We start from the raw sequence: 13,087 nt of genomic DNA on the forward strand, positions 1-13,087 counted from the left end.
CCCCAGTCAAGTGTGGTTGAACCTAACCAATGTTGACATTAAAATTAATATCTTGGTACGGCACAGAAATTCAAAATGATGTGTAGTGAAGGAGAAAAGTCTAAAGGAAATGTTTCTCATCATAAATGTCAACAATAACAACATCATCTCATAACTTTCCCATTTCAATTAAAGTGTTTTTTTTTTTTTTGTTTGTTTTTTTCTTTCCTGCAGAAATTGTTCCATCAGATCATGGCTTTGCATTCTACTGAAAAGGGTTTTGTTCCTTTCCTAATTCGTCTGTGCACCAAAAAAGACAGTTACAGTTTGTTCTCCATTTAAGTCTCAGAAAAATATTTGTTCCCTGTGCCTGTTCAGAGGACATTTGCATTTTTGAAGGTCTTTTCTTGCTCACATGAAGTTTCTGTATTTTGTAAATAGGAAAGAAATACCAGAAGGAATAAAATTTATCAAATGACTAGAACTAGAAGTGTGCTACCTATCAATGCTAGGTAGCTGGTTTCTCTGTTAAGGAAAACTACTCTGTTCTGGAAAGTTGCAAAGTAAAACAGCTGTGAACTACTGAAATCAGTGAGAGTTGTGTGCATATATACTGTTCACATATTCTTCATGCTTTCAAGAGTATAAACTGTCTTGAACTTTTGGCTTTATTTCTCCAAATCAGGGGCTGCAAAAGCAGCTATTGCAAATGATTGCTTCAACTTTTACACTGTCGTGCAGTTTAGCTTTTAACTGATCGTATTTCACTGTGGTGTGTTAAACAACATGTTATGTTGCATTACATTTTCTTGACGTGAATGAAACTAATATGGAGACTGTGTGTCACATCACATTATGGTTTCATGTGACAGAATACAATCTTTCATACCTCTCTGAATGAGCTCAAGGGCAGTTACCAAACAGGTCTTAAAAATTTGATTGCTTTTTACCTTTTCAACCATAATTAATAAAGTGTTTCTAAAAATCCAGTTTCCTATGTTCACAAGTTTATAAAAGTGGGAAAAACTCTGTCAACACATCCCTGACAGTGAGGTAATATTTAAAGTACAACTAAAGGATGCATTTATAGAGCATCCGTGCAATTGCAATTACTTCCTTTGGAAAAAAAAAAAAAAAAAAAAAAAAAATCTTCATTCTTAAAGAATGATACTGGAAGCAACTAGGTGCCTTTTAACAAGTAAACTAATTTTTAGTGGATTTTTTGTCGATGATGGTGGTGGTGAATGTTTTGTTTGTTTGTTGTTTTTGTTGTTTGTTTTTCGGAAAGGGAGCATTATCCCATCAGTCTTCTTACTCATCAGACTCTCAGACCTGAATTTCAAATCTCATAAGTGGTATCCTTGGCTTCTAAAGGGGTTTCCTGCTTCAACACCTAGTTTGACTAGCCAGCTCCTACTGCCTTTGTGGATTGACATTTTTGAGTACAATATTTCTAGCTCTACCTGTGAATTTTTGTGGTGAATATTCTTTAGATCTTTCATGTCAAGTGATTTGCTTGTGACTGCAAACTCTGACAACCTACAAAACCATTTGTCTTTTACATAAGTCACTCTGAAAGTAATGCTTTCTATTTATTTTGATGGAAACTACAACTGATACAAAGACCACAATAAAACTACTGGATAGAGTGAATTCTCAGCTATGAAACACTATTTTTCAACATATTCATCATTATTAGATATGATGCTTTTTGTGCATAGAGGAATTTAGTTACATACCTTTGCTTGTTACCGACTTCTATGTCAGATGTCATTTTGTCAGACTGTTTTCTGCTGCCATCTGTCACATGGTAACAATATGGAACAGAACATTGGTAGGAAGGTTCATCTTCTAGTGCCACAGCACCACCACTTGCCTCTGATGCTGGGGGCCAACATAATAAAGAGACATTATTTTTGGAGTAGTCCTCATCTATTAAAGTATCTCAATGTCTTCTTTCTATTATTGTTTTACTCTGGATTTGGCCTAGGTAAAAAAAGGGTGGTACTGAGAAATATCTACTACTTACCAAATTCGGCTGCAGCAGCAACTCCAAACATGATGGAAAATTCTCACAGTTCATCTTAAGGGTTTGCTTTGTACGATTGATTTTCATTTTCAGAGAAGTGAGCTTCTTTCTTTCTTAGAAGACAGCCAAGTGATGGTCTCCCTCTTTCTCTCTCTCTTTGTCTTAGTGGAACCTTTTCCAAAGTTTTTTGCTCTTGTGCAATAAGAGCTTAGTATCCTGGCAAATTTCATGATAAACTGAAAGGCTTTGTGACTATTTTTCTCTGTTTTAATGCTATCCATTGATTGATTTTAGTGTCTTTCCTCACCATCTGCTTTTCTGTTTCCACTTTGTGTTTGTTGTTTTTAATAGTGTTTACCGTGTACAATGTGCCCTGCTGCACAGAGATAAATGAGAATTCATCTGTTCTCTCTTACGCAAAGGAATTTAAGAAAAAAGTCCAGCCATTCAATATTCTGAAACCGCCTTCTTTTATCTCAAATTTCAGGCTGTGTTTCTATTAACATCTCCTGTCACTTTAGCAGTGCTAATTTTTTAGTTAGCTGCTCAAGACTTTTTGATCTTCCACATAGCAAAAAGTGAAAAACTGCTGCTCATACTGGTCCCTGGATCTGCTTAGCAAGAGGTCTGGAAAATCCTTCCATACCTCTACTCCAACAGTCTTTGTCAGTAAACATTTCCTTGCGTGTCTGAGGCCATTAGGACTTGCAGTACGAGAACTTTGCATAGCTGCTGCACCTGCATTTCCCCTGGTAGCTCCACAGGAGGTTTTGTTTCGCTTCTCTAGCACGCTGCAAACTGATCAAAGGCCTCTAGTCGGTTAAAAATGCATCTTGGATTTTACTCAAAGCCTAAAGCACTTTCTTTGTCTCAGACCTTTCAGTCTGGTCTCCCATACTTCAAAGATGATGGCTTATAATTGTCTTTATACATTTCATTGGCACCTGCTAAACATGAGTAACTGCAGTGTTTGCCCCTTCCATAACAATGGGTGGCTCCTCTTGGTAACTTGAGTGATTCACTATCTAACGCTTCCTCCATATGGCAAAGCCACAGAGCCAGTTCTGTGATATAGCAGGAGAAAAGTGTGTGTTCTCTTCCACAGCTGCCTTAGGATCAGATTTCATGCTTGAATAAGAACTGTATCAAATCATGAGATCCTTACCCTGTTTCAAGATCATCCTTATCAACAGAAACAATGAATTTAGTGGTTGAAAAAATGTGAACAAATAAAAAAGTGATTATAATTATTAGCTTTATCACATCATCAATAAAGCATAATAAGCTAGAAATTAAATTATAAAATCTATTAAATTTATGTTCCTTTTGGTAGAATATATACACTGAGTATTACTGACATAAATAATGAAAAAGATATTCCATGTTATGCTTTAAAATATTAAAACATAAAAATAATATTAAAAAAATTAAAATATTCATTAATGGGTTGTAAAATTCAGACACACATTTGAATAGCTAGGAGGATGAAGAAAGCAGTTTTCAAAGGAGAAACTTTTTGGAGAGCTGAACGTAAGAAATAGTCACCAGTTGCATGTGAAGCTTAATGAGTCTCCCTCCCTTGTCAGTGAAAAGAAACAGGCACTTCTCAAGTACAATTCATCTCACTAGTCATCCAGGCTTGGGAGAGGTTCCTACCTCACTCCACTGGCTGTGGAATAAGCTGAGATGAGTAGCGTAGGCAAGCTGCTTATCTTTCCAGCAGCTAAAGATACCAGGTTGACTACTAGCCCTAGTTCAGAGTGATTTTCTGTGAAGTTGAGTTCATTACTTATACACTCCTTTGAAATCCTTGCTCACCAATCTTAGAATTTGTCACTGTTGCAAAAAAAAAAAAAAGTAATTTAAGTGCCCCATGGCTGATTTGCTTTTGAGGTATTAATCAAGTTCTTTATTTTTATTGTGTGATGCCTAAATTCAGAAATCAGAATTACAGTAGAGATTGCTGTTCCAGTGTTTAAATGATTTTCTGATAATTGATTTTTATTTTTTTTTTCTTTCTTTTCTTCAATATTTAGGAAACGTGTCTCAAAAACTCTTTTCCTTGCTGCCTTGTGGGGGACTTGGGGTAAGTAAATATTTGGTTGTTTCTTTCAGGAGGGGACAGCACACAACAAATATATTAATTCATAGATTCCATAGGACAGTTTTACTAACAATTCAAATTCACAAGAAGTTGATAAATCTAGAGAGGAATCCTCAGACATTATCTTACTGTTTTCAGAGACATGATTAAAATGCATTGCAATGAAACAGGTAGGAACATCTTTTGTGGAAATGTGTACATTTCTTCTTTGTCCTACTATTTATTGGTTTGTTTGTTTGTTTGTTGCATGTGATCTATTTTTGAGAAAAGTAACATGGGTGCAATTGCTTCTAGCAGAATGAAATTTGATGAAGGTTCTTTGTGCGTTGCTGAAAAGTAAACATAGCTTTGCAGCTCAGAGAGCATACACACAAAAAAATTTACCAGATTACCAGAACAGATTCATTCTGAAATATAAGTGTTGAGTATTAGTATTTAATGGTCAAAAACTGATAGTTAAGAATTTGTTGGAGCAATAGGTAAACAAGTCATCCAAATCACTGAAAACATTTAGAATGGAGAATTTCTACTGATCTTGACTTCATGCTCACGCTAAATTCTAGTGAAGGTAGTACCAGGACAGATCCTTTTTCATTTACAGACGTTTCAGGCATTTCCTTCCCCCCCCCCCCCCCCCCGCCCCCTGCCACAGCCCTCACTTCAACTCTTTTTTCCCCCACACAGCAGTTTTTCACACATCTACTTCAGCCCAGTGCATTATTTACTCTGTCACTGATATCAAAATGCTGATATTATGCATGGATGAACTTTTTGAGTGATGCAAATACACTTTAGGTTTTGTGTTTTTTCGCTCTTTCTCAGTATTCAGGAATAAAGCCACAAACTCTGGAATGATCAGGGCTATAGATCAACTTCCAATACAAATTTCTAATATTTAATTTACTTTTATCCTTCACAAAGGATAAGATCCATGCCATAATAATCTTGTTTATAGTTTCTTTTTCTTTTTTTTTTTCCCTCTAATTTAAATAATGAGATACTTGACAAATAAAATCTATGTTGCAAGAATTTACACACCATATTAATAATTCCATCTGAGTTTTCAGTATTTAGCAATGTTTGAGTATTTCTGCACTGTTAGTTACAGAGAATGAAAAGACCGGGAACTAGTAATCAAGTTCCTCCACTGTGGATTTAGGCTTCCTAAGGTTTCTGACCAAAATCTGGAACTTGAATATTAAAAACTTTCTGTATTTGAAACTTTGGGGTCATTCCTTTGTATGGATGACACATAGTCATGTAGACATGCATGTACACATGCACCTCTGTGCGTTTCTGTGTACACAAATGCATGCATACATGCTTGTGTGCTATTTATTTTTAAAAAAGGGTATATTAGTTGTCATCAAGGTATTATTTTTACCGTTACTGCTGAAATCAAGATGTTTAGAGAGACTTAAACAAGAGATTTTATAAAAGAATTTTGTTCAGACTTCTGAGCAAAGAGAAGCTGGTGCAAAATTTCTTGACAATTCTTTTTGGGTGCTTTGAAAAGTAAATTGGGCTGTGGTATGCTTTAAAAATAAAACTATATAAGGTTTCCCTACAAAACATGTTATTGAAACATTGGTGAGTTAGTACTAAAATATCATAAATAGAAATGGTGTTCATAGAAATGAAATCCTTTGAAATCCTTTTAGTAATGGAAGTGTTTTGCCCACTGTAAAGAAAACACAAGATAGTAATGCTCAGCATAAGTTAGCTTTTTAAACACTTAAATTTATCTGTACTTTCTTGAGTCTTTTGCTTTATTTCTGATCTAGAATCATGGAAAATGGATTAAAGAAGCTATTACAGAAATTGATCCTTTATTTATATTTTTTTAGTTGGTTTCTCTTTCTACATATTATTATTGTCAGCCTTGCTGTGGGCCTCTTAAAGAAATGGGTTGTGACCTTTTTCAGGGTAAATAATCAGATTAGGAGCTCCCTTTCAGTGATGTTTAGCTGTCTGTTGGTTAAGATGAGCTCTGGGAAAGGGAGTTGCTTCAAATCGTCTGGAAAGCAATTCCTACTTTTACCTTCAATAAAGATAGTAGAAAGAAAGCAGCATTGCTGTTTAGTGATTTTCAACTTATTTGAAGATTATGAAACAATAATCAGTCTGAAAGCCATAGTTCATGCAAAGACTGTGAGGAGTCATAGAATCATTTAGGTTTTTTCTTATATATTTATTCTTTACTTTTTTTTTTTTTTTTTTTTTTTTTTTTGCTTGCTTAATTGGTTATTTGTTTACTAAATAAGACAGTGAGAAAGTCTATTACAAAAGAAATAAGGACCTTAGCTTTGCAGAATAGTTTATAGCTTTCTCACTCCTGATTGAGTGCTCTTTGATTCTGTTGTCTTCAGAGATATGGGAACCTTGATGACTGTTATTAGGCAGCTTTTCTGTTATTAAATAGGTGTGTGGTTAAACTACTCAAACAGGAGATGTTCCCATCTAGGATTATTTCTCTTTCCTGAAAGGTTGTACTTAATATCAGAGTTCCCATTTCTTAAGGAATGTCATTATTACTGAGGAGATCATAAATCGTTTCTGGGAGAGGCACCTCACACCACACTAAAGCTGCACCACCGTTGAACAGAGGACTGGGCCAATAAGACAGAGCATAGGAGGGAGCAAGGGTCATGTGCCTAAGTATATAATCTATCTATCATCAATTTAAGACTTCATAGGCATTGCAGGCATAATGAGCCAATGGACAATAAAGATTATTAACATGAACTTGGGGTGGCATGCATTGTCCTGACAGGACTTAAAGGTGAAACTAACCTCCTCAACCCTAAATTGCACTATATTGTCGATTTGGTTGTCATCTCCACCTGTTCTAATAGAGTCAATAAAGTGCAGCCAAGATGAGGGATCCACTTTTTTGGATATTGCAATAGCAGTAAAAGATATCAAGAATTTTGAATTGTGTCCATAAAAATGATCTGATATTTTGGGGTGCTTTTCCATTGCAGTTCTGAATCGTTTGCATCAATGCAAATACATGAAAAGCTACTGCTTACTGATTCCACAAAGAATTTTCATCTCTATTAATATATTTTCAAGTAGTGATAGTGACTAATTAAGTCAGGGTCACTGATGAATTTTACTTGGTATACCAGGATTTCTGAAAAAGAAGGAAAGAAAAGAAAGAATAAGAGAGAAAAACTAATAAATGCCTCTCTATCCAAGAACCCAAAGATGACTCATACCAATAGCCAAAGTGAACAGGTCTAATATGTATACAAAAAAAAAGAAAAAAAAAGGAAGTCTATATCTGTCTTCCTAAATTTACCCATAGCAGGTTTTCTTTCAATGACAGTTAATTTTTTTCATCAGAGAGCTATCTAAAGTCAGCAGCACATCTGCTGAAGTATGAGACTACTCTTTTTGCAGTAATGTTTTTTATCTTTTTTTTTTTCTTTCTTTCCAATTTTAACATTGTGACACGCTTAATTGTTGTTAAAGAGTTCTAAAACTGGGATGTGTGATTCCTTGCACTAAAGAGACGCTATCAGCTCTACAGCCAATGTTTCTAATAACAGATAGTTTCTTGTAGCTTGTCAGAGGTTTGGAATGTGGAAGGGTTTCCAGGAGGTGGGTAATTTGCAGGTGAAATGGCCAAATGGGGAGAACAATCGCAAATTACTTTCTGGTCCTGCAAATTATCAAACAATGTCATATTTTTTCTTCTGTGAACAGCCACTAGAGATATAACTGATCATTTGATCAATGCATCCATCTATTACAATTCTTCCCCTTCTGTTCTTCTGTGAAAATGACAAAAAAAGAAGCAGAGATCTACTTTTAATGGGAGCAAGTTTCATCTCTTTGCCTCAGTCTGTCACTAAAAATAGTGATTGTTTTCCTGCCTGTTTGACCTGCTGCTGTGTGAAGAAATCTTGAAGTCATTTCTCAGCCATATTTTTTTGCCTAGTTGATCGGCAAAAAAACCCACAAAAGCAAAGAAGAGCGGGCTTTTATGATAATGTCATCATCGGCTCCCAGCTTCAAACACTTCTGCGGCTTTTGAATTGTCATTTATAACTTGGAACTGAACCGACCCATAATTCCCTTGATGCATTTAGAGAAATTGATAACAGACTGCTTCTTTTATGGCTCAGAGGAGGCAACTCCAATCACATCACTATTGGCAGTCAATATTATTTTCTGACATGGTTGTAAAAGTATAAAGGGGCTTATGGCATTTGTTTAGATGAGGAATGGGCTCTCAAGCTGTGCTGGGGTTTATGGGTCCAGATTACTGAGTAGCAAAGGGAATATGATGTTTGCAAACAGGATATGATTTTATTTAAGTTTGGGTTTCATACGTGGTTCCCTGGGGATTACTCTGCAGACAGAAGAGAATTTCACTTTTATCATATGAAATTGGGCAGTTATCCAATCCTCCCCCTCTTTTTTCCCCTCAAAGACACTGCTCCAAACCTGTAATGTGTAAAGTCAGGTTTTTAAATTGCAAGAGGAGGAGATGGGGAAGAATACCACCCCGTAAAAAATTAGACTTTTACAGATTAAATCTTTAGTGAGCTTAACAGTGCTGTTCATGAGCTAAATACTGAGCTATATGAGTGGCTAAGAATGGCTTGTACATATTAGGAAAGTCCATTGCATTTCCTTTATTTTTGATGTTGATGTAGTAAAAGAGGAGAGATTTTCTGCTAGGGTAAGCTGGTCTTATTTCATTTCTGGAGTTCAGCTTAATTCTAGCATACCAGAAAAGAATTTGGCCAGTAACTATTAAGAAAAGAAATTTAAAACTATGAAATTGCTCTACTCTTTTCCAAATTCTACAAAATATTCATAGCATATCTCTAAATATTATGAATGTTGATTTTCTCCCTTGTATTCCTTGCTGCAGTAGTTGTACAGTACTTCTTTCTGTCCTGACCACACAGGAAGAAATGAAAGAAGAAAGGCAAGATCTCAATAGTGCACTACTTTAATAAGTCAACCAGGGAACAAATTGTTTTCTTATGTTTCTTGTTCTTCCATCTCCCCCATCTGTATGCAGGAAGATTTCTCAGCCCTTAAATGTTGTAACTTTTCATTCCTCTTATAGGTATTAATTATATCAACCTAGTGCTATCACCATGGCACCACAGTGTAAAAGTATGTGTGGTACTATTGTCCCTTTTTTGTATTTTTCAGGCTTCAGGATGATTTGGGGTTCTCTCCTCAGATGCATATCCAAAGCTGGCTTTAACAAAATCAGACTTGCTATGGTTTGTGCATACAAATTAAATATCACCTCCACATAGGTGTTAAAATTAATGCTTGTCCTTCTCCTGTATCCCCTATTGTACCAAAATAAGCATATTCCTGTCATGATATCAACCAAAAATAAGTCTGTTTTCATGGACTCATAGTTACACAGTTTTGATTATGTGATGTTTTCTGCAGAAGACATCAAAATGTTTATTGACAAAGGCCATTCTGCTGCCACTCCAATGTTCAAAGTGCAGTGCAAGTGGGTATGGAAATGCAATGAGGGATGGAGGCCTGTCATCTCAGAGCATTCAAGGTACTGTGTGTTTGGTCACTCAGTGCCATTCCAGACAAATGAATTTAGGCTGGCGACAGGACAGGGCAATAGTGTGTGATGTACATCCAGCTGCTCTAGTAGGCTTTTATTTTATTTTTTTTTTAAGGTGGAACACTCCTGTCAATTCTTACAATTCATGACAGCCATTTACCTACTTCAGTTGAGAATATTAAGGCATGATTGTGAGGACTCACTAGTTTGGCTACAGGTATATAATTTCAGACAGATTACTAAAACCCTCAAAATGAGAGCCTGTCCATCCTGGCTTACATACATACCCACTAGAAAGTCATAGGTGACACAAGATCAGGACTCGCTCAGTTTACCTAAGAAGCTAAGAACTATCTGGAGGAACTCAATTATTTCCATTGACAGGGATGTTAAGCAACTAAATTTCTAATTTTAGACATATTACTTTTAGAGGAAAAAGGATAAACATGATCTGACCGATTGGAGAAGTAAATAATAAGATATTCTTTCATTAGTAAGGTGCAGAGACTTAATCTACTCATCTGGAACATGCAATGGTATCTCTGTCAGAGAGGACAGGCAAAATTTAGCATATCGATATGGTGCCCATAACTAAAGGAAGAAATTTCATCAGAATTTGTCCTATTTTTGTCCTTTCATGGCAGAGAGATGGCCCTGTGCCACAGAACTTAATGCTTAGATTAGTGAGAAGTGGAACTGTTCAGCTGAGAGACACAGTTCTCTGACTTTGCTGCAGGCAGGTCTATTTTAAAAATGTTCTCAATATGCTTTGACTTTCAGCAGGGAGGGTTGGAAGCTCAGAGATGGTAATCTGCCAGCTCTGGCACTAAGGCTGATCTAGTCAAGCACAAGATTTGGTTCCCTAGTTATTATTAGTAGTATTGTTTTATTTTTTATTTTTTTAAAGAAGATCACTTTTCCTTGACAGTTGATCTGATTCAATAAAAAGACACAACAGGGAACAGAGAAAAATATTGTGAAGCTAATGAACTCTCATCAGGTCAGTTCTTCAAGATCTTATCTCATTTTCTTCATTCCCTAAAAATTTGCTCGGCTTATTTGTGTGTACATATCTATAAATAGGTGCTAATTGTGCACAGTGGAATAGCATTATTTACCAGAACGCTGTATACAAATTCAATCTCTCCATGCTCAAGCATGAACACATAGATTTGCTGGAAATTGGGTAAATAAAATAGCATTCACATTCACCTTTAAAAAGCATGGCATGTATTTATTGACAGGACTTAGCTCTTAAGACAGATAGAAAAGCTCTCTGTAGAGGAAATGCTCATGTGCTACTTGTCTGAATAATCACCAGATTCTAACAGAGCTCAGTGGTTTCCTTTGACAGAAAGATAATCTATGTCCAAGGAGAAAGCTAAAATACCATATACTGCTTAAATGTGCTCAGGCCATTTTATTTATTTATTTATTTTTAAAAAGCTTGAATTTGGCTCATTAGAATTATTATTTCTGTTATTGTATACATTACAACTGGTCATACATTGTTTTATCTATTTGCCCGTGAGCCCTGTGGAAACTGCAAGATCAAAAATAAGACAGAAATTGCACAAGCATTTTCACACACTAATCCATTAAAAACTAAAACAAATGTCAAGTTAAATTAATTGAGTACTCAGGGCTAGGTCTCTAAGTGCAGTAACATTTTTACAAGCGTCTGGTGATATATGTCACATATCTGAGACTTGAATCTGGACCTAAGTGTTTTATTTATGAGTTTTTTCTAAAAACAAGTTCTAATCCACATCTAATCCATGCTATCCTCCCTCCATTCCTCCTACCAATGATCCACACATCACCATTTCACTAAGGTTTTTAGATCCTTGTGGGTATGTAATGTGTGCTGTGTGAACCAGAGATTCTGAATGCTTTAAGGTTTTAGGAGGCTGAATCAAACTATTTTGTCAGAATAGATCACTGTATTCCAGTTTTAGTTTGGCCTATCTCTATTGTTATTCTCATTTTGAATACAAAGGATTTAATTTTTAATACAAATATCACATATTTAATGGACTTTTTGCAAACATTCTGATGAATTCTTGTTGAATGGAAATAGGAGTGGTGCATTTATTTAAACTGTGGCTAAGCATCACCATCAATAACCATGCAAGGAATTCAATTTTTAATTTCTGCTTAGAAAAGTTTCTCTCGTATTTTCAGAGATTGGGTTTTGATTTATAAGTTTATATGGTTATATATATAAGTTACATAGTTACCATAATAAATTAGATCACTATTGGCAGGTAAAACTTGAAAATACTATATATCCAACATATAGTAGATACAGGTACAGTCAGCATTCCTCTTTCTTGTACTGAAAGAGGGGTTAAGGTCAGATTTAATAGCCTCTAAAATTCTTTTTAAAAGCCACTTTCCATGAATATTATTGCTGATAAATTCTTCTACTGAATTACTCAAACATAGCACAAAGGCCAGTGCAAACTAAATGAATTCCACCTTTTTTTTCAAGCAGTGGTTTGTGAAGATCCATGACCTATTCATCCCAGCAGGGTCTAAAAGATTGCATCCCCTCCACAATTTGTTTGTAAATCACATTGGGAGACAAGAAAGTGTGAAAAATTGATATCCTGAGTACTCTCTGTGGCAAGCAGTTTAGATTAAAGCAGTTAGAAAAGCCTTTGACAGAACAAGTCTATGATACAGCTGTAAAGTAGCAGTAAAAATAAAGGAAGTCTCAGTACATATTTTTCCTAAAGTAGCCCACCGTTCCTGTAAGTGGGATTTATGGAAGAGACAGCAGCCATACAATTTTTTTCTTCTTTGTTCCTTACTGAGAGATGTGGCTGACAGGCCATTCATTAGAGGTTGTTCCTTGGAGATGATGTGCACACCTTCGCTTCTTTAGTCATGGTGAGATGAAACAGCAACTGAGAAGCACACTGAGGACCTTTTGCTTCTTAGTGGAAATCACGGAGGTGATGAATGAGCACTGTACATGAGTACATCTGTAGGAGCGGGAAGTGAAAGCTATGAGTGTGGCACCTGGGAAGCTGCACTGCTCATGGTCACAAGCAAAGTGGTCCAAACTGATGTGCTGGCATCCAGTGGCACCAGATCTCTCCAAGAACATCAGACTCTGCTGACAGTAAGAGCAAAATGCCACACACGCACTTGTGAGGTTGCAACACTTTAGGAAAATATTTCATTTCTATTTTCATGCCAGAGAAATGAAAAAAATCAGAGATGGAAACATGTTTGCTCTGGCGTGAGTGAATGATTGTGAGACTGAATTCTTTTAAAACTAAAAGGAATTTGCTCTTCAATACACAGGTTTTATTCAACTGTGGTATCACTGAAGATCTTGGGGCTCTTCCGTATTATTCTCTCAGAGGGTTTAACCAGTTCATTCACTGTAAATAACTACAAT

At 35.8% G+C, this 13,087-nt stretch overlaps 1 protein-coding gene across 8 annotated transcripts in view; it reads left to right on the forward strand.

Moving 5' to 3' along the window:
• HDAC9 (histone deacetylase 9) overlaps positions 1-13,087 on the forward strand; it is a 402,973-nt gene that overhangs the window by 280,983 nt on the left and 108,903 nt on the right. For all 8 annotated transcript variants that reach the window (XM_072328342.1, XM_072328337.1, XM_072328338.1 and 5 more), the window contains one exon: positions 4,045-4,094. In XM_072328342.1, the coding sequence (XP_072184443.1) occupies positions 4,045-4,094 (50 nt within the window). The remainder of the gene's footprint in view (positions 1-4,044; positions 4,095-13,087) is intronic.

The sequence above is a fragment of the Excalfactoria chinensis genome, chromosome 2, assembly GCF_039878825.1.
Source record: "Excalfactoria chinensis isolate bCotChi1 chromosome 2, bCotChi1.hap2, whole genome shotgun sequence".
NCBI lineage: Eukaryota > Metazoa > Chordata > Aves > Galliformes > Phasianidae > Excalfactoria > Excalfactoria chinensis.